The sequence below is a fragment of the Gymnoscopelus braueri genome (assembly GCF_963280865.1).
Source record: "Gymnoscopelus braueri genome assembly, chromosome: 5".
Classification (NCBI taxonomy): domain Eukaryota; kingdom Metazoa; phylum Chordata; class Actinopteri; order Myctophiformes; family Myctophidae; genus Gymnoscopelus; species Gymnoscopelus braueri.
The window spans coordinates 13985656-14007403 of NC_137606.1; the positions used below are offsets into that span (position 1 = coordinate 13985656).

At 40.5% G+C, this 21748-nt stretch overlaps 1 protein-coding gene across 3 annotated transcripts in view; it reads right to left on the minus strand.

Moving 5' to 3' along the window:
• Positions 1-19538, minus strand: part of slc36a4 (solute carrier family 36 member 4) — a 211642-nt gene extending 192104 nt beyond the window's left edge. For all 3 annotated transcript variants that reach the window (XM_080429498.1, XM_080429496.1, XM_080429497.1), the window contains exons 1-4: positions 18727-19538; positions 13144-13270; positions 11895-11985; positions 6865-6953 (exon numbers count right to left, since the gene is read on the minus strand). In XM_080429498.1, coding sequence (XP_080285624.1) covers positions 6865-6953; positions 11895-11985; positions 13144-13270; positions 18727-18748 — 329 coding nt within the window. In that variant the 5' untranslated portion in view covers positions 18749-19538. The remainder of the gene's footprint in view (positions 1-6864; positions 6954-11894; positions 11986-13143; positions 13271-18726) is intronic.
• Between the last annotated feature and the right edge of the window lie 2210 nt (positions 19539-21748).

The following is a 21748-nucleotide window of genomic DNA, read 5'->3' on the forward strand; positions in this document are numbered from 1 at the left end:
ATCAACATAAGAATACAGAGGAAAACATATATACCACTATGTACAAAAAAGGCATGAGAAAATAAAAAATTATATACAAAAAAAGCATTAGAAAATAAAAATAATATGTACAAAAAAAGGGGAGGGGGGGGGTCGTCTGTCTACAGGGAAACTGGTACTAGCTCCTCTTTAGGCCTCCAGAAATTTGAGTTTTTAGGGCTGTTTTGAATGGGCCCAGCGAACTGCATTTTTTGAGGGATGGGGTTAGACTATTCCATTCCTTGGTGGCTGTGCTATAGAACAGAAGAAACTAGAAGAAAGATCATGGGGTCACAGTGGACATCAAATTCCACGGCAATCCAATCAGTAGGTTTTGAGATATGTCGTCTGGCACCAGAATGTTGGACAGATAAACTGACAAACCCATCCTTAACTCATTCAGTGCCACTGGACGTCTAAGACGTCCGTTTTAACATAAGCCCTGAGTGCCACTGGACGTCTAAGACGTCCAAAAAAATGCAGTGGAAATAAATGTTCAGAACCCAAGATATCATGATTTGAAAATATTCTGCTCCATTCACTCTTTGTTTAACTTCTTACAGAAAAAGGCTGTATTTCGGCTCCTAAGCATTTTTTTTTTACAATGAATTTTGGCTGTGGCACTCAGAGTCAAACTGCCATAAATAAGCTGGGCACTGAATGAGTTAAGAGCCTCGTCGCTAGCGTGAAAAAAAATCAGCATTGCACACAGCATGCCATCTAAGAACATTGGGATGAATTTAATATATGTTAATGGCAGGGCATGTATGCAAAACAAACTAAATGAAAAAAGAGCAAAGGATGCAGCTGCCTCAGTGAGAGTCCAAGCCATGAAATATTCATCGCATAGTGTTTAGGTGAGATTAGAAATCATTGGGATGTGAAAATGTAAACGAAAAGGACTAAACTGATTGTTCCTCGTGTCCCATTCGCTCAAGACATTCTCACAAATACATGCATCACACATGCACATTCAGCAACTCAACAAATAATAATAAGCACGTGCGCGCACACACACACACACACACACACACACACACACACACACACACACACACACACAGTTGCTTGTGTGGCCCATCTGAACAGGGTATTAACCCATTGAGACCGGGAACGCATTATGTGTCATTTTCGATTTTAACCGCTATGACTATTATCTTATACTTTGGCTATTCAAAAATAGCAGATCTAGCACCGAGTGCCGCACTATGAGCTTGTAGATCTGCTTTTTTTTTTTATCTTGAAAATTTGAGCAAATCTTTGAATATGTATTTTTAAAGCAATTGTTTTTTTTACTCAAATCTTTGCTTCTGGGGGGTCCCTGGAACAACATATTTGGAGATGGGGGTCTGCAGCCAAATACATATATCGTTTTGGGGCTCCTTGACATGAAATAGTTTGAGAACCACTGACATTATAGTAACATAAGTGTTTCAGAAAACTGTTTTAAACTGATTTAGAAGACATTTGTAGAATCCCCAGAAGCAATAAGATTTGAGTTAGAAATGTTCACTTAAAAAAATACATACATGTATATTCAAAGATTTGCACAAATGTTCACGTTTTTTTTCTAAAATAGCAGATCTACAAGCTCGTAGCGCGGCCCTCGCTACGAGCTTGTAGATCTGCTACTTTTGAATAGCCCAAGAAATCTGAAAATGACACACAGATGCGTTCCCGCTCTTAAAGGGTTAAATCACAATTAGGATGCAAATGTGATACAGACAAACGTGGTGTGTTATCTGCTCTTGGCACTAGCACGGTAAACAGGCTCAGGATGGATTTTGGACACAATAAACAAACAGCTGAGGGGGGAAAACGGGAAAGAATTAAAATGCATTCTGCCTCGCTCTCTCAATAGCGCTTTTCAGTCTTTCTCTGACTATATATTTGAAGACTGGTAGGGGAATTTGTGTGGGTTTGATTACACGCTGCCGGGAGAATGTGCACAAAAGACGTGCGTGAAGAAGATGAGTGGTTTCGGAGGAAGTGATGCCGAAGCACTCGTCGGATGAGTGATGGAGTGGGCCGACTTCCTGCTGCGTTTGTTTACACTGCAGTGACGTGCTTGTACAGTACGTGGCCCTTAACCCATTCAATACGCATCTGTGCCATTTTACATTTCTTTTTCTATTTTTGAAAAATCGAGAACATTTGTGCAAATCTTTTGAATATATATGTTTTAAAGCGAACATTTGTAAAAAATCACTTTAAACATATATATACATATTCAAAGATTTTCAAAAAAATAGCAGATCTACAAACTCATAGCGCGGCACTCAGTGCCGTGTTATGAGCTTGTATATCTGCTATGTTTTAATAGCCAAATATTTTTTTTTAATGACACAGATGCATTCCTGGTCTTAATGGATTAACAACAGTGTTTTTCTCTTACATCTCAAGGCACAGGAATCCATCATTAGTCAGCCACGCTATGAGCTTGTAGATCTGCTATTTTTGAAAAATCTTTAAAAAGTTTGCAAATCTTTGAATATTTTTTTAAGCTATTTTTTTTTTACTCAAATCTTTTCTTCTGAGGGTCCCTGGAACAAAATATTTTGAGATGAGGGCCACATCACATACATATCATTCTGGGGGTGAAAAGTTTGAGCACCACTGATATTGAAACGTACGTTTTTTCAAGAAACGGTTAGACATTTGTAGAATCGGCCTCAGGTCTTAATGGGTTAATCAGTGGGAAACTATTATCAACTTTTATATTATTATTATCAACTCTCCAAGGAACCATCACCTTATCGTCAGCACTCCCTACGAGCACGTCAGCACTCCCGACAGCAGACTAATCTAAATGATATTGCAATGATGTTGCTATCAGGGGTTGCGCTAGAATTTTAATCTGCCGCTCCCAATGTCCGGAATGATTCAAATGTATCGGACATCTGATAAAAATAACGGTCATAATTATTTGTATGCATTAAATGACAAGCAGGTGCGTAAATACAGCCCTAACCCGAGTAATATACACATTTTATATAGCACGGTCATCTTGCACAACATTAATGACCTACATTACCATTTGTGCATGCTGCGTGCGTAATGGTTTCTCAAGTTTGAACTCATTTTCTAATCAAAGGGCACGGCACAAAAATGGGCATTTCAGATGAATCCTTCATTACGTGAACCCAGGCCGCTGTGTTGTCTGGAGCCTAGTGCTCCTGGTCGGGTCTCCCATGGCAAACTGGTCTCGGGGGAGGGGCCGGACAAAGAATGGTTCATAAGGATGATACTCGGAAGCAGAAAATGTGTGACCCGGCCCGGAGGAAGCCCGGGGCCCTCCTCTGGAGCCAGGCCTGATGGTAGGGCTCGACAGCGAGCGCCTGGTGGCCGGGCTAACCACAGGGAGATTGAACAGGAATCGCTGAGGCTGCGGCTGTGAGCTGTGGTCAGAAGGTCTTATAGGTGCCTCGAGGGGCGGGAAACCCCAGTCTGCTCTGGCGTGATTGTTCCTTCACTCCCATTCTCTCAAGACACATGTGTCACACATGTACATTCAGCAACTCACGAAATGTGTGCATGGAAGTAAGGATGCAGCAATAGATTATTTTCTTAGCGATTATTCTATCGATAACTTTTTCAATTACCGTAATCGAATAATTAAGACCATGTTTTTATTATAAGTCAGAGTCAATGTGATTATTTTTTATTAATTTTTTTATGTATCAACTAAATCGATTAGTTTTTCCAGAAGCCACATAGGACGGAAGACAGTCAATGATGTTAAACTAAACCATGATTGTGGTTACATGATAAGCTCGCATTTCACATCACACACACCATAATAATGCACTTGTAACGATTGAATCAAATAGTTTAACTGTTGTAGCCCTACCATGAACCTACAGTTGTTTTTTCACTGTTGCTTGTGGCCCATCTGAACAGACCGGGTATTAACTCATTGAGTGCCAGAATTATTTCTGGCTATGTGGTCCCAGTGCCAGAGATTTTTCAATTTATCTTATATTTTCAAGTAGTCACAGAATGTTTATCTCCAGTATAATCGATCCCCTGATGGATGCTAAACACTGAGGGTTGCACTGTGTGGTTTCACAAATGTCAACGAGGTCATCGCGACCTTGTTGACATTAATTGTCTGATGTTGAAAATAGCATGTCTGGGCCAAAAATTCATAGTAAAAAAAAAAGTGCTTAGGAGCCGGATGCAAATATGATACAGACGGACGTGGTGTGTTATCTGCTCTTGGCACTAGCATGATAAACAGGCTGAGGATGGATTTGTACACAACACAATAATAAAGAGGGGGGGACAGGAAAGAGTAGAAATACATTCTCCCTCGCTCCCTCACTACCTCTGGTCATTTTGAAAATGCTGTCCTGATAGGGCAATTACACGTTGCCAGGAGCATGAGACGGGTGGTTTCGTAGGGAGTGCTGCTGAACCACTTGTAAGTTAACTGTGGGCCAAAACCTCCTGCTGTGTTCTGTTTGTTTACACTGCTGCAACATACTGTAGGTGGCCCTTAAAAGACGACTTCACCCATTTTCAACCTATCTTCATATAATTGGTCCTCACTAACGTCCATGATAAAAATGGTGCCATATTATGATGAGCAATAGTGAGGACCAATTATATGAAGGTAGGTTGAAAATGGTCGAAATCGTCCTTTAACTGTCTTTGTCAATACCAAGTCACAGAAATCTTTGAATATATATATATTTTTTAAAGCAAACATTTTTAACTCAGATCTTTGCTTCTGGGGATTCTACAAATGTCTTCTAAATCCTATCAGTTTTTTTTAAACTTATGTTGCTATATATATCAGTGGTTCTCAAACTTTTTCATGTCAAGGACCCCCAAAATGATATGTATTTGGCCGCCAAAATATTTTGTTCCAGGGACCCCCCAGAAGCAAAGATTTCAGTTAAAAATGTTTGCTTTAAAAAAAGAATATATATATTCAAAGATTTGCACACATTTTCAAGATTTTTGAGCTTGTAGATCTGCTACTTTTGAATAGCCCAAAGAAATCTAAAATGACTTGCTTTCCCGGCCTTAATAGCTTAATCATTCAAAGTACGTACAGAGTTTTATGCTTTACCACAATTGCCAAGATGCATTAAAATGCGGACTGACTTCTGTGACCTAATAATAATCTTTAATAATCTTTTTATTGTTTTTCAGAGTCATCGGAATCGATCAGCATTTTAAACAGATGCGGTCGTGGCTTTACATGATAGATATAATAAAGCATAGTAAATAATAATAATAATAGTCATAATCATAATCAGAAATGTCAGGGGAGAGACAAAAAGAAAAGAAAAAACAACAAAAAAAGAATAATAATAATTGTCATATTCACAGCAATATATAAAAAGAGAGATGAAACACATTGCTCAATCACAGTGCAAATAATAATTACAGTTCATATATTAATCAGTAGACCTATTAAACTCATGGTCTTTGAGTTTCTTGCTTGGCAACCATAGAGACCTGTGTATGCCCCAAATATAAGCTGCGTGCTTGCTCCCATAGTAACCGAGGCGGATGTTATAACACAAGAAGGTTATTCAAGGATTGAAAGGGGGAAAAAGTAAAGAGAAGTAAAGGAAATGTTTAGCCCTCGCCACCAGCACATAGGATGGATAATAAACATAGATAGTAAACCAGGAACCCTTTCATTCTATTGATCGGGGGGGAATATTTATATTTTCCAAGTAGTTCAAGAAGGGGTTCCAGGAAACATAAAATAGATCTTTTTGACCTCTTGGGGCGAATTTGATTTTTTTTCCAGCTTAATGAAGTACATTATATCTTTGATCTATCTTAAGTTTGATGGCGGCGTGGCTCTTTTCCATTCTAAGAGTATTATACGTCTTGCAAGAAGGGTTGTGAACGCCATGACATCTAGCGTTATTTTGTTTCGGTGATTATCAGTAGGTACAAGTCCAAAGAGTGCGATCAGTGGGCACGGTTCTATATGCGTTTCAAACATTTCCGAGAAGGCTTTAAATATATTGGACCAGAAACATGACAGGTTGGAGCATTGCGAGAACATATGTATGAGTGATGCTGGAGCAGCCTTACAACGTTCGTAGGTTGCATCTGTGTCTTTGTACTTATTGAGTATTTTACTCAGTCTTGATTTTGTCCAGTATGTGCGATGTAGTAGTTTAAATTGAATAAGTGCATGTTTGGCACAAATGGATGATGAATGTACTCTTTCTAGGATTTGTTTCCATTCAACCTCAGAAAATGTATGATCCAGATCTGTTTCCCATTGGGTTTTTATTTTTGAGATAGATGGGCAGTGGAGGGTGAAGATGGATGCATATATGGTTGATATCTTGGCACTGTTGTCTAACACCTGTTCTATTATTGTGTCTATAACATGCTGTTGGTGGGGCTGGGAAAGTATTGAAATGTTGCTGTACAAAATTTCGAGCCCTATTTTGCGCATCTTCTATTTAATTTCTCGCCTGGCTGCCAAAGACGCAGATCTGCGTTCTATTTTTTTTTCGTTTCTTTCTTATTTTTAGACCCAAAGACCAAGGAGATATGATATATCAAAGATTTAAACTCCTATCCACTTCATTGTTAACTTAAAACTTAAAAAATCTGTATCTCGGCTCCTGAGAATTTTTTTTTTCAATGAAAAATCTCTGGCAGTCTACAGCAAAAAATCTGAAATAATTCTGGCAGGAAATGAGTTAAATACCAGGTCTTATGACTTAACTTAAGACCTGGGAGGCGTGGCCAATGCTGTTTGGCCATTCAAAATAGCGAAACAGCATTGACCACGCCTCCAGTTCTTAAGACCTGGTGCAAAATAGGGCCCTCTGTGTTCGTGCGTGCATGAATGCATATTACCTTTCACTCAGGTGATGGCTGCAGTGAACCAGGATGTGCATGCAGTGCACACACACAACGCCCATCAACACGAGGCATATGGGTCCAATCTGCAACACACACATTCAACACATGTTCATTTGAGCCAGTCTGGCCGATAATATCGTAGCCTGGAAGAATCCAGACTGATGCTACGTTTCGCATTTTCTTTGTTTTTACTTCGTTTCTCAGTCTGGTAAGCCTCCTATTTCCAAGGGGCGGGATGTGCACAAACGGGAGTAAACGGGCCGTGTCTTCTGATTGGTCTGTGTGGGGGGGACCAGTGTTTTACAATGTAAAACTCGAGTCACTTCCTGACTTGCCAACGTAATTGGTGACGTTTGGAAATACGAGCCAAATAGGACCCTGGCCAGACTGAGTAGCGAAGTGAGAAAAAAACAAACGTAGCGAATAAGTCTGGATTCCTAGATATATCAGACATTATTTGAGCATTTGTCGTATCGGCAACTATGCCGCCGTGTCCCGATTTTTAACCACTTTCAACCTGAAGTCCCCATTTTGGGCATGTCATTATAGGTGAACATTTTTCAAAAGTTTTGGAAAATCTTCAAAAGTTGCATACAAGCTCACAATGCTCTCCGAAAATCTGGTTTGGATAAAGAAAATCGGCCATCGGTAGGGCTCTAATGCTCATAAGCACCCAGCGCAATTTGAAGAAAAGAAATACATGGCTACAAATCCCCCAGAGAGTGCAGTACACGGCACACCACCACCTGACAAAAAGAGTTACTCTACAATCATATTTGAGGTCGCCCGCCCCCCCCCCCCCCCCTTTTAATAAAAGCTGTGTTGTAGTGCTATACAGAGCTCCACATTTCTCCTATGACAAGTAATTGCACACCAACACAGCTGACGCAAGAAGAGAGGCAATAAAACACACAATTGCTCACGTAAACACTTTCGCAAACGTAAAAATTGGTACCTTTTCCTCAAACAATGATTTATGGCAGGGCTCTCAAAGGTATTCTCTGTATGTTGGTTTCCTCATGGCTGCACAAAGAAATAAATAGACTGCTGAAACATATCTATACAAATCTATAGATTCACTCGTGTGTGCATGACGCTACAAATGTCTATCTGTGTGTGTGCGTGCACGCGTTATGGCATTTTAGCCAGGAACAAAAATGATAAAGCATATTTGGAGTGATGCTAAAATTGATAAGCCATTCATCCACTGAGAGAATAGATGTGGACATGGCCACGCTAGCTTAATTCATGGAGCTATAGTTCTGCAACAATACAATGTTGGAACTATTTATTGAATACCTAACACTTAAAGGTTTATTACTTGATTTATGCGAGGGCATTTTTCTTCCATCCTTTGAGAATAGTAATTTATGGCATATGCTTATTGAGACCAGCGCACAGTGTGCTCATGAATATACCAAAGAATTGTTTGGAACATTTCCACTTCATAATTCATCTGACTGCCTCTGATAATGTCCAATAATCAGAAACAATATGTATGAATAGTTATTCATGTTTACATATTAATACTATTGTTACAGACATTGCAGGTAAAGTCATTTCTAATCTAACTGCACTGTAAAATATTTAATCAACACCTGCCATGACATTACATTGTTTTCATTACCTGCATAAGTGTTGGGAGTGCTACAGTACCCCACATAGTTTGTTTTATGCACAATTGGTAGGTCCTTAACTCTCTCAGTGCCAAGCCACGAGTTATCCCGAGTTTTTTCTGAATGCCCTCAGTGCCAGAACGAGTTATCCTGAGTTAAAAAAAATATACATATATATATTTATTTCTTTTTTTGGAAAAAGATGTTCAGAACCCAAGATATCATTATCTGAAGATTTGCAGCTCCATCCACTCCTTGTTTAACTTATAACTGAAAAAGGCTGTATCTCGCTTCCTAAGCACTTTTTTTTTACTTTGAAAAAAAAAAAAATTGCTGGCAAAGTATGAATATATTTTTTTATTTCATTGGCACTGAGTGAGTTAAAATAGAATATTACTTTCAGGGAATTAGCGCAAGCGATGTTTTTTATTTAACCATCTGTCACTGAAATTGAAAATCTCTTCGACAGACAAAATGACTAATGACTATGATTATACAATAATAATGAATAAATCAAATAAAGAAAACTAAAAATGGCTATAAATTGAAGGCAGGGAAGATGTTTTGTCATTCTGTTGCAAATTATGGGTCAGAACATTTACATTGCATTTAATTTTCCTCTACATCAGAGGCCGTACCACAATTTTGGTACGTTTTTCTTGAAGTCTACTGTGCATTACTCCTCTGGACCACCCGATGTGATTGAAATGTGCGAGGAAGCCTTCCCTGTGTATTTTCGGTTTTGTATCGTAAGCTGCAAGCCTCAGCTGTCATACGGGCGAGTGGAAACAGACATAATTAATCAACACTACGTTACTCCCATCACATCCATCTATTCAATTCACAGAATCTCTGTATGTCTGTCTCCACTGTATGAGTCCCAGGCATAATTTGGGTACCGTCCCAACTGAACGGCCCCAAACTCAGCGTGTGTCCCCCACATGACACCGGGGTGTGCCGAGTTGCAATTTGATCGGCGAAAAACCACAAATTATCTGTACTGTATCCGTCGTTGTACCTCAACATAAACACAGCAGTATGCAGAGTATTGGATGTTTGGCTGAATTCACTCTGGTGATGTGGTGTTGATTGGTGAATCAACATCTGATTTCAAATTGTAAGCCAAGGGTGGTGTAAACTGCGTTGCACGCTGGTTTATACTTACCAGCAGATCCACATGCTCAGAACACATCGCAGCGCCACACACTGGCTGCGGTTACGTGGGCAATATTTATTCATTCAGAATGAACTCATTCCGAATAGAGATTCATATAAACTGTTTACATGGAACCTGAATAAAAGTACTCCTCGTTTACATGACCCAAAGCATTCATTCGGAATTTAACTTTTGACATGCGCAAAGTGGTTCTACGCCTACGCCTGGGCATGGACCAGGGGCCGCCGGGCTACACTACCCGGGGCGGAGCTCCCCCTGGTGGGCATGGGGAGGAGGCAATAGCCCCTTTGTGCCTCCGCGGTGGAATTCTGACGACCGTAGGCAGGCGGGGAAGCAACGCACCGACTGCCGAATGCCAGCTAGCATTGTATGCCCGCGTTCCTTAGTAGCAGATCTTAGTACAAGTTCAGACCAGTTTCTTTTTTGTATTGGTTACTTAGGCTAGCCTACTACTTGTCACATTTCTCATGTAGGCTACCATAATTGTATTTAAACAAAAAACTTTTCATCTGACTGAATAGATTCTTTTGATTTTAAGTTCCCGTTTCATGTCAAGGCCAGGTAAAGATTGTTCCTCCATCACAGGCTCAGATCCTCGGAGCTTCCGTTCTCCTGGACAAGTCTGGGCTTAACCATTACAGTATATACTGTAAGCTTATTAAATGACGCTATAGAATATGAATCATTCATTTCATCACGCAGGAGCGAGCGCTTCTCAGCACCAACCGTGGCCGACGCATACTGAGACATAAATAGACTTATGTAATCTTTGAATTAAAGTTTTACTGCATACAATATTTTATATTAAAAATAATAAAACATTTAGATTTGATAGGTCATTTTTGGCCAATTCTGACAGCACTACTAAGCGGTGACATGTGCAAAAGATGTATTCCAAACAGAGAGGAGCGTTCGGAATAGAGTTTTGATATGGTAAATTCCGATTGGTATATACCGATTCAAACGGTATATACCACTCCTCCAAACCCGAATAAAAATTCATTCAGATCAGACCGGAATGGTTCCAATTGAGGTGTTTACATGAGCATTTTAATTCTGAATGAGCAGTCATTCCGAATAATAAGTGGAATATTCCTGTCCATGTAACCGCAGCTACTGTGAGCTTGTAGATCTGCTTAATGAAAAATGTTCGACTAGTCAACTAAAGTAGACTTTAAAGTAGTTTAACATTGAGTGTGTGCGTGTGTGTTGTTTTGCAGGGGTATGCTCAATTTAGACTTTGGCATAATTGCAGGATAAACTGTAAGTTAACCCCAAAATGTATAACTCGACTCAAACCATTGTAAAAAAAATAAAAAATAAAGACGAGGGCTCCGTTTCACAAAACCTAGCGAGTGGATTAAGCTGGGATTTTCCAGTTATCCTGGTTACATTTAGCCGTAACTTGGTTTTGTGAAAGCAGTGGCACCTAAGTTACCATGGAGTTTTATTCTAATGGGATATTATATTCATTATAATTATGTAGATAAGTATGATAATTCGGCTGCGCTTGAGTTTCAGAAATGCTTGGTAAAGTAATTTAGTTTGTGTGGACACTATCACAGTACTTTATGTAATAAAATAACTTTTCTAATTAACAACTATTGGATGCAGACAACAGCACGACACTACCACCATGCTACTGAGAAATGCAGTTAAACTATTAACGGTGCTGCATAGCGGCCCTACTGCCCAACACTGCCTACTGGATGTTACCAAAGCTTCAACCTATACGTTTACAATGTGAACAAACTAGGCCTAATATATCTTTCTTCCGTTTAAAACTCTGTCCTCCTATGCTTGCTTACTCAGCTCATTAGCCTTCTGCTTAGTTTCATCCAGAGCTATTGAGAGAGTGTTACACAACACAAGAATATTCATATGATGTTCAATAATTTATTGCCAAATCCAACTTAGTTGATTTAGATGTTTATATAAAAACATCTAATCTGTATTATCCTAGTGCAAGCTACTAGCCGCTTTGTCAATAAGCCCATTACAAACGCTTAAGGCACACACAGCATTAATTTAATAGATGTGCAATTAGTAGAATAACAAGGATTAAAAAACAAAATCCTATTAATGACATATTTAATTTAATTAAGCAAATCAAGGAACTTTAATTGCTTCAGCCCTAAACACGAGCCTCGTTTCAAGCAGGACGCAGAACGGTATGCAGGCAGTGCAGCTGTTATGGCAAAGTGTTGGAGGGAGTTGTGAAGGGTACTTACTATTATCCCTGCATTGTGCACTGCCAGAGGTAGCCCCAGTAGTCCTGTACCTATGTTCCCCTTCAACAGATGAATGAGAGCTTGACTAAACCTGTAGAGCACAGAAGAAAAGGCACACATTTCTACATCAACACTCACAGAGTGTAGTAGAGGCCTTCTGGGTTTCTTGCCCAGAAGGCTGGTTCTACTGGTTTTAATTGTGCAAGATAAATCAATCAAATTCCCTGGTGACTGATGGTAAGACATGACAGTGGTGGAATTTGTTTTAGAAATAAAACTGTGACACAAGTTACATGAAAGAAAATAAGTAACAGAAGAATTGGGAGAATTCCCAGGTTAGACCCACCTAAAAGGTCATAATCGTGACCTGAACTTGAATTCAGCTCAGAATGTCCCATTCCTTCCTTTCTCTCTTCACTGCATTATTAACCCTTTTAAACCCGAGACCGATTCTACAAGTGTCTTCTAAATCCCTACAGTTTTCTAAAGAACATATGTTGCTATATCAGTAGCCTGAAAGAGCGAGCCCTATCGATGGTCTTGAAGGGCGGATCCAAACCCAGGCGGTTGGATTCCAGCGCCGCTTCCTATTGCTTCACCAATCTATGTCCCCGCCTCCCCTCCCCCCCCGGCCTGTGCACGGAACACGCTGACGTCACCAAATTTAGAGCGACGCCCCTATGCACTCTGATTGGTTAGGAGATAACAAGGTTCACTCCCACTCCGAAACCACCGTTCCTGCATGGTTCCACCAGACTTTTTTATTTTGTAACAAAAAAAAAAGGCATGGGTTTCCGAGGCTACTATATCAGTGGCAGGACCCCCAAAATTATATGTATTTGGCCACGGACCCCCCCATCTCAAAATATTTGGTTCAATGGACCCCCCAGAAGCAAAGATTGGAGTTAAAAATGTTCGCTTTAAAACAAGTATTCAAAGATTTGCTCAGATTGTCAAGATTTTTCAAAAATAGCAGATCTACAAGCTCATAGCGCGGCACTCGGTGCCGCGCTACGAGCTTGTAGATCTGCTATTTTTGAATAGCCAAAGTGTAAAATAATGCTTTTTTTAGCTCAAATCTAGAAATGACACAGATGTGTTCCTCGGATTGAATGGGTTAAATCAAGCTGAAAGCTAAATCAAGTGTCTAACGACATACTAAGCAGGGGGGAAAAAACTCAATCCAATCAAACTTGCCAATGGGACGTGTAAAGACGTATGGTAGAAAAGTGGCATGTGCAAGTCTTACGTGATGCCTTGGTGTTTGTTCAGCTCGTACTGCTGGACAGGAAGCAGTTCTGGGTCATGGTCCTCATCGGACATCTCCTCTGAAGCCACGCTATGGTTCTCAATGAGTGGGGTCATCACCTCCATGTCTGGCGTGGGGGGTTAGCACAAGGTCATTATTATTCCTTGTAGTGCACAGTGGTGGAAAAAGTACTCAAATGTTTTACTTAAGTAAAAGTGTCCATACTGCAATGTAGAAGTACTCTGTTACAAGTAAAAGTACGGAATTAAAAGTTTACTTGAGTAAAAGTATAAAAGTATTGGCATCAAAATGTACTTAAAGGGCCAAAAGTAAAAGTACAAAAAATGTTTGAAAATAGCAGATCTACATGCTCACCAACGCGTTGTGAGCTTGTAGATCGGCTATTTTCAAATAGCCTAGGTATAAAATAGGTTTTGTAATGTAGTAATTTATATATGCAAAGTAATTAGTAACTAAAGTTTTCAAATCATTGTAGTGGAGTAAAAGTACAATATTTGCCTCTGAGATGTAGTGGAGTAAAAGTAAAAGTATTGAAAATTGGAAATACTCCAGTAAAGTAAAAGTACCTCAACATTTTACTTAAGTACAGTACTTGAGTAAATGTACTTAGTTACTTTACACCAGTGCTTTTCAACTGGCTTCACACTGGGGCCTGGATATTGTGTTAAACATGAAGTTATGCCATTATAATTTTTACATGAATATTCCTGGGAGACTAGAATGCTTACAGTTGTATTATCTGGGCAAGGTTGTATGTTCTCTTGCAATATTGTCTATATTTAATAATATAATATATTTGTAATATTTTACATTTCATATTTAATAAAATATCAGCTTAATCTACAGCTACACAAACAGTAGGTTGTTCAGCATAAGATGCATGTAAATGCAGAGCAAACTGACACTTTCTCTCCTGAGCAGTCATTGTTATTGATCAAATGACAAGGTATGGGGTTCTGTGAGCAACAGGTGACTTAAGAAAAAACAGATGTAGCCCCTGGAGCTAAACATAAAGGTCTCTAATTTATTTCTGACTTAAAACACTTTTCAAAGGTTTACTGCATAACTTGACCTTTAAGAAGATAAAACACACTCTTTCCTGTGTAGGGTCTAGGCCCTCTGTTCCCTCTCTGTTGTTCAGCCTTAGATCAATATTATTGCATTTTGGAGACTTCTCACGACAACCCTCTTGTTTTGTCCCAACTGCTATTGTACTGGGTAAACTAGTTAAGTCTCAGTCGCTACTCGGGTTACAAAAGCATCACTGCCTTAGGATATGTGCATCCTGTTCCAGTTTTATGCCCTATATCTGAATAACCTCCCATATGATTCTCTGGACAGTAATGATAAGAAACTGATTCCGATCCTTCTGGTGGCATAAGAGATGAACGCTGGAGCAACACGCACAATTTAAGCCTTCTATTGTTTAAGTGCAAGTAAAAAGTTGACTAAAGTTGCCTTCTGGTGGCATGTAAGAAGGCCATTACAAGGGGAAGTGGATGCAACCACAGCCACCCACTGTGGAGGAGTGGATTGAGATAGTTCATGAGATCTACAGAATGGAAAGACTGTCTTTCTCAATCAAAACCCAAGAAGACAAATTATTTTGGATTTGGTCTAAATGGACTGAATATGTGAAACCAACCTGTTCAGATTTCTGCTGAATGACAAAACAAACGTGTTTTTCTTTTTTTTTCTTTTTTTCTTTTCTTTGTGTCTTGTAGGTGTTGACCCTGCACTTGTTCTTAAATGTGTGTGATTACGTGAAGGCCTATATATATATATATATATATATATATATATATATATATATATAAGATAAAACTGTCTGTACACACAATGATCACAATAAAAATAAATTAAAAAAAGTAGTTCTGACCTTAGCAACTCTTTGACTGCCGTTGACTCGATAACGCGTCAATTGCTAGTTTGTCCAGTTGGCCGTCGACGCGTTAGACACGCGTTTAGCTTTTTCATTGTTTAATCTGTGATCGCACTGTTCTGTTTATTTTTCATCATCAGTTTAACTTTCTGATTCCTTCAGACTCCCCGGGTTCCGGTTTCATGACGCAGATTCCGTTTCCGGTTTTCTTTTTTTTTCCCCCGGTCATTTTCGGCCAGAATAGGGAAAAACACATTTTTTTCACACGGTATAAAAAACTAACGGAGAGCTCCACTTCTATTTTCTTTAGTCTGGGTGACTAACAGTCATCGTCGTCGTGTATCACATCATACTTTTAGCCCGATCGGCAATCTGCGAAAACGTCACATCCGGTTATGACGTATGGACTGTTTGAGCCTGTTTGGTGGGGGGCGAGCGAGTCAGCGAGTGTTCGAGGTGTCAATCTACTGCTCTCTGCTGGTCGATCTGTCGTATGTGTTTAAAAACGCAGCTAGACAAACTATATGAAATTTCAATTACAAAATAACAACAAAACAAAACACGAAAATCGCTGGCACTGGGGGAGTACTTTATGAAAATACTCTGGCAGTCTTAATACCTTGTAACCTTTTTTTGTGGAACAAAAGGTGCATTGGACAGTAGGGATGGGACGATAATCGTTATTATCGTTTATCGTTATAAAAACACTCACATTAATCGTATCGCAGAGATTTAAATTTAACGTGAAATTGTCCTCCGTTATACACTGGGATCAATTCACCTTTGCCGAGCTGCATATCCGGTAAGACTTAAACCCTCTAGAATTGGTAAAACGCACCTGTAAAGAACGTACAGTACTTAATCAGTTTCTATTTCACTCTCTAAATCTCTTTGCCAAAAATAGTCGATCGACAAGCTCATAACACGTCGCGACGCGTTGTGAGCTTGTAGATCTCCTATTTTTGGCAAATGTTCCACCCCAGACCATGGATGCCAGGGTTCAACTTCAAGTGGTTAACAAAAGTGGCGTTTTAAGCATATTTTGATTATCGCGATATCGTAAATCGCAATTATTTTGGTCACAATAATCGTGACATGAAATGTTCATATCGTCCCAACCCTAATTGGACAGATGAGAAGGTTCTCTAATTATTTTGCGACCCATCCTTCGAATGCAGGTGTTATCAACATATCACAGATGCTTGGCAGATCCTGACCAGTGATTCTTATGCTGTTTTTACTACCATATTTAGCTCCCATCTGTCGTCAGTGAGCAGTTTCCATACCACACTGTGATGGAGAATGTGACAACACACTCTCTCTCACAGCTGTGTAAAAGTCACAAATCACTGCCGTTGACGCCTTCAACTTCTTAGAAAGTTGTCGCAGAAAGGACAATCATTGATGGATTGTTGATGAGCGTTTCTTGAGCATCCCCCCAAAAGCATTCAACCCATTGAGACCTGGAACGCATCTGTGTCATTTTTTGATTTGAGCTAAAAAAAGCATTATTTCACACTTTGGCTATTCAAAAATAGCAGATATACAAGCTCATAGCGCCGCGCTATGAGCTTGTAGATCTGCTATTTTTGAAAAATCGAATTTTTTTAGCAAATCTTGAGATTTGAGTTCAAATCTTTGCTTCTGGGGGATTCAACAGTTTAAAAAAAAAACTTATGTCGCCATAATATCAGTGGTTCTTTTTTCCATGTCAAGGACCCCCAAAATGACATGTATTTGGCCGCGGACCCCCATCTAAAAATATATATGTTCCAGGGACCCCCGGAAGCAAAGATTTGAGTTAAAAATGTTCGCTTAAAAACAATTTATATTCAAAGATTTGAACACATTTTCACGATTTTTCAAAAATAGCAGATCTACAAGCTCGTAGCGCGGCACTCGGTGCCGCGCTATGAGCTTGTATATCTGCTATTTTTGAATAGCCAACATGTAAAATAATGCTTTTTAGCTAAAATCAAAAAGTGACACAGATGCTTCTTCAGGTCTTAAATTTTTAAATGCAACAAAAAAAACTATTATTATCATCATCATCATCATGATCTTCATTGTGGAAATCTGCCTTCCCATGCATGTACTGTATATGAACAAAACTTTTGCACCTAATGTCCAGTCCTATGCCAATAATCCTGACAGCAAGTGTCTTTGAAAACTGAAAAGTGCTACCACTTCTCAACTTTACAAGGTGAGTTTAATTTGCTCCCCTCTGGGCAGAGGTTTGCCGCCCTAGAGGTAACACCAACAGAATGTGCTACATGCGGTCTTTTATTACATTTCAGCTATTGGCTTTTTAAACTAAATGTGACTGTGATTATCCATAAATTGTGACACAATGCCATAAATGTTTTTGGCTTTCTTGCTGCTTCTTAAATGGTAAATGGTGCATTTAAATAGCCCTTTTATCCAAAGCACTTTAAATAGATTGTGCGTCACATTCACACACAGAATGGGCGGCAGTGGCTCAGGGGTAGAGTGGCCGGGTAGAGTGAACTGGAAAACCGCCAGGTTCCCAGTTCGATCCCGGGCTGGGGCGCTCCCCTAGAGTTAGTGTCGAAGTGTCCTTGAACAAGACGCTGAACCCCTAATTGCTCCCGATGAGCAGGTTGGTGCCTTGCATGGTTTCCTCCGCCATCGGTGTATGAATGTGTGTGTGAATGGGTTAATGGCACAATCAATGTAAAGCGCTTTGGATAAAAGCGCTATATAAATGCACCATTTACCATTTTACCATTTACACACACATTCATACACTGATGGCAGAGGAAACCATGCAAGGCACCAACCTGCTCATCGGGAGCAATTAGGGGTTCAGTGTCTTGCTCAAGAACACTTGGACACTAACTCTGGGGGAGCCCGGGTGACATGTGACACAGTGACATTGGCTAGCTCAGCGGTACTCAAACTTTTTCGTGCCAAGGACCCCCAAATTGATAAATATATATATGTGGTTGCGGACCCCCACCTGAAAATATGTTGTGCCAGGGACCCCTAGAAGCAAAGACTTGTGTTAAGAATGTTTAGCCTTTTAAAAAAAGATTTAAAGATTTCCACACAAGATTTTTTTTTAAATAGCAGATCTACAAGCTCGTAGCCACGCTGTGAGCTTGTAGATCTGTTATTTTTGAATAGCCAAATTATAAAATATGGATAAAGGGGTTAAAATGACACTTTATTAACAAATTTAGCTGGGGACCCCTGGTATCCCCCCAAGGACCCCTGGGGAGGATACCTAGGGCAGGGGTCTTCAACAGGGGGTCCGGGACCCCTAGGGGGTCCTCAGAGTTAATACAGGGGGTCCGCCAAATCTTTGTGTGATATGATTATTTATTTTTTTACATTAACCACTTGAACCCTAGCATGCCTTTTCTGAGGAGAACTTTAGCCAAAAATAGCAGATCTACAACTTGTAGATCGGCTATTTTTGGCAAAGAGTTATAGGTGCAGAGGGAAAAAAAGAGCAGCAAAGGTTTATCTGAAACACAATTTTATACAATAGGCCTAGAGGGGGTCCCTGCTTCATCTCTCTCTCAGCTAGGGGGTCCTTGGCCTGAAAACGTTGAAGACCCCTGACCCAGGGGATACCCAAGGACCCCTTTGAGAACCAATGTACTATGTCTATGTCTTGTATATGTTTATGTTGTTCAATTATTTTTTACGGTTACCTAGTTGTTGCGACGTCCCCATCCTGCAGCGAAACACCTGCTGGAGCCACTGACTGGCAGAGGCTGACCTCTGACACCTCCACGTGTGTTTATATTATTATAGGCCACAGTCGCTGGAATGGCTCGGATAGAGGAGGCAGCAGCAGCCCTTGGCCTTGTTGTTGTAATTGTTATTAAGGAAACATTGGGAAACCAACAACAACATGGATGATGATCGTGAAGGAAGAAGATGATGATGACGACGTGCCTCCGGGCAACAACAGCAAGCACCAAACATTATCAACTGTAAAAGACTGGAGTCTTTCCTCCTGGAGGGAAGGTTAGGGATGTTGTGTTAATATGAGCCCCTGACTAATAATAATAATAAACAATCTGCCAGCACACAGTGGAGCATTATCTAGCCAGCCAGGGTCTTATATAATAAATAAAGTCTTATATTCCTGTTCCTCGACACATTAAAAGGGAAACGTCTCGCTGCATGCTGTCAGAGGAAGCCAGATATAAGACCATAGACTGAGACAACGTTGTGTGTCTCAACATAACGGACAAGTGTCCCTTAAATCACAGCTTATCAGTGGCTTGGATCACAGAGCTCTAGCAGTGTGAGTCTGTCTGCTCCAGTGTTATTATGATCGTCCTGGTGGGGTTTCTCTTCTTTGAGAAACTCTTCCAAGTGGCTGGAGCGATCCCATCGACGTTTCAATCAATGATTCACGGCCGTCCTCTCTTGTGTATGAATGAATGAATTACAAGGTTGATATTCCACGGATTAAAGCAGAGAGACAGACAGACAGGCCGGGCAGCATCTCTTCTTCTTCTTCCTGGTGAGCCCGACTGAACACTGTGTGCGAGTGGGAGACGTCATCGATACGTCACCCGCCAAGAGGGAGACTCTTAAAGGGACGGTGTTCCAAATGTTTATAATTCCTCTGGCAGGTGTGACTGTGTGTGAGGGTCACTCAGTGCTGCTGGACATTGTGTGTGAACGCAGTGGTGTAAAGTGACTATAAGTACATTTACTCAAGTACTGTACTTAAGTCCAATTTTGAGGTATTTATTTTACTGTACTGGAGTGTTTCCAAATGTCTGTACTTTTACTTCTACTCTAGCTTTGGTCCATAGGAGAACTCCTTCTATAAGGCTATCAACCAGAGCTACTTCTACTCCACTGCACCTCAGAGGCAAATGTTGTACTTTTGATCCGACTACAATTATTTGAAAACTTTAGTTACTTTGTAGATTTTTATTATTATTGCAAAATACAATAACCACTTCAGCCCTATATACATTTCGGCCATTTGAAAATAGCAGCCCTACAAGCTCACAATGCGTCACATCGTGACGCATTGTGAGCTTGTAGGTCGACTATTTTCAAAAGATTGTTTATACATTTTTGTAATACATTGTTTATACACAATATATTGTAATATACATATTATAATACAATTACTCCGGCAGGTGCACGTTAGACTTATATTAATTGGAATGCCTTCTGAGGGCAGCATTTAATTTTATTGGTTCTCATAAGTCACATCTCCCTGTCAGGTCTGAGGATCATGCTGTACATTGTGTGAACTCGCTAGAATCTGGTTGACCTCCCCTGGCTGGAAGCCCATTTCCACAGAACCGGGAGCCCCATGTCATGATAATGAGAAACTGTCTCGAAATTACTATTTATTATTAAAACAATATTAGACCAACTAGTAAATAATACTTGTCAGGGAGACCTGTACAGCTGCACTTGATTCAGAACGCTCCTGCTCAAGCTCAAGTCTAACACCAAGGAGATTTGTGTAACACCAGGAAAGTGGATCATATCACTCCAGATCTTTATTTACGCTGGCTCCCTGTCAGTCAAATAATTGATTTCAAAATACTACTGTTGGTTTATAATGCACTTAATGGTTTCAATGGCCAAAATACATTTTTGTAATACAATAGGTCGGTCGCCTATTAACCACGTGAACTCTATAGCGTCCCTATTCTGGGACATTTGGTGAAAATTGCAGAACACTTCAGCTATTTTCAGCAAAGACATTTGGTGAAGAGGTAAAAAGTAGCGTACCCAAGTACCAAGTATACCCCTGGAGGACCCCAGTCAACTAAGGGTTTAGTTTAAGTGCTTAATATGCAAAGTGTGATGTGTGAGCATAGTGCAGTATGTGTTTAACTGATCAAATGGACAACGGTTCCTACTCTGGACTGACCACACATCCCTAACCTGGCTCCTTAGCTGTCCTCACCTGGCCTGGTGGATCGAGACGGTCCGGAGATATACAGTCTATTCAGGTGTACCACAGAGCAGGCCTTCGCTGTGAAAACACAGACGGCCTGTCCTGATGACCCTGTGGGGAGGTTGAGTTTCAGTTTCAGTTACTTTCAGCGCCTGGCAGAATGAAGCACGGCGGCATCATGACAACAATTCTACAGGATGGCGACACTAGCAGAGGACGGGAACAGTGCCATTCCCACAGCTCCCGAACCCATTGACCCACACAGGCTGGACCGAGAACAGGACAGCAATGTGGTCCTCAACCGGGTCCATGGTCAAAGCGGTCCAACGCCAAGAATGGTCCACGGTACTGGCATTGGATAAAGTAAGTAGGGCTTATTATTCTCAGTGGGCCAGACTCACTGTCATTGTCGGATTACAAGTGAGCACCCGAAGAGGGAGGCGAAATACATCAGCTCCTGGTGCCCTGCTGCCTTTAAGATAAAGTATTCTAACTGGTCTATGGTTCATTCTGCTGGCCCAACTGCTGACAAGATCTGGAACTGTGTGTCCACAAGTGTGACCATTACACTGCCTAGAATGGCCCGCCCTACCCGACTCTCTGTGCCCCGTGGCAACAGTATACAAGGTGGGGGCCCCCCTGGTACGTGTGGAAGTCAACCTGTGCCCCTTTCCTGTCACTAACCATGTGAACCACTATGTCATAGTGCCCGCTATGTCATAGAGTGCTGCTAATAGAATTTTCCGGCAAATGTATCCCAAAACAACACGTTACAGTCTGCTTGTACA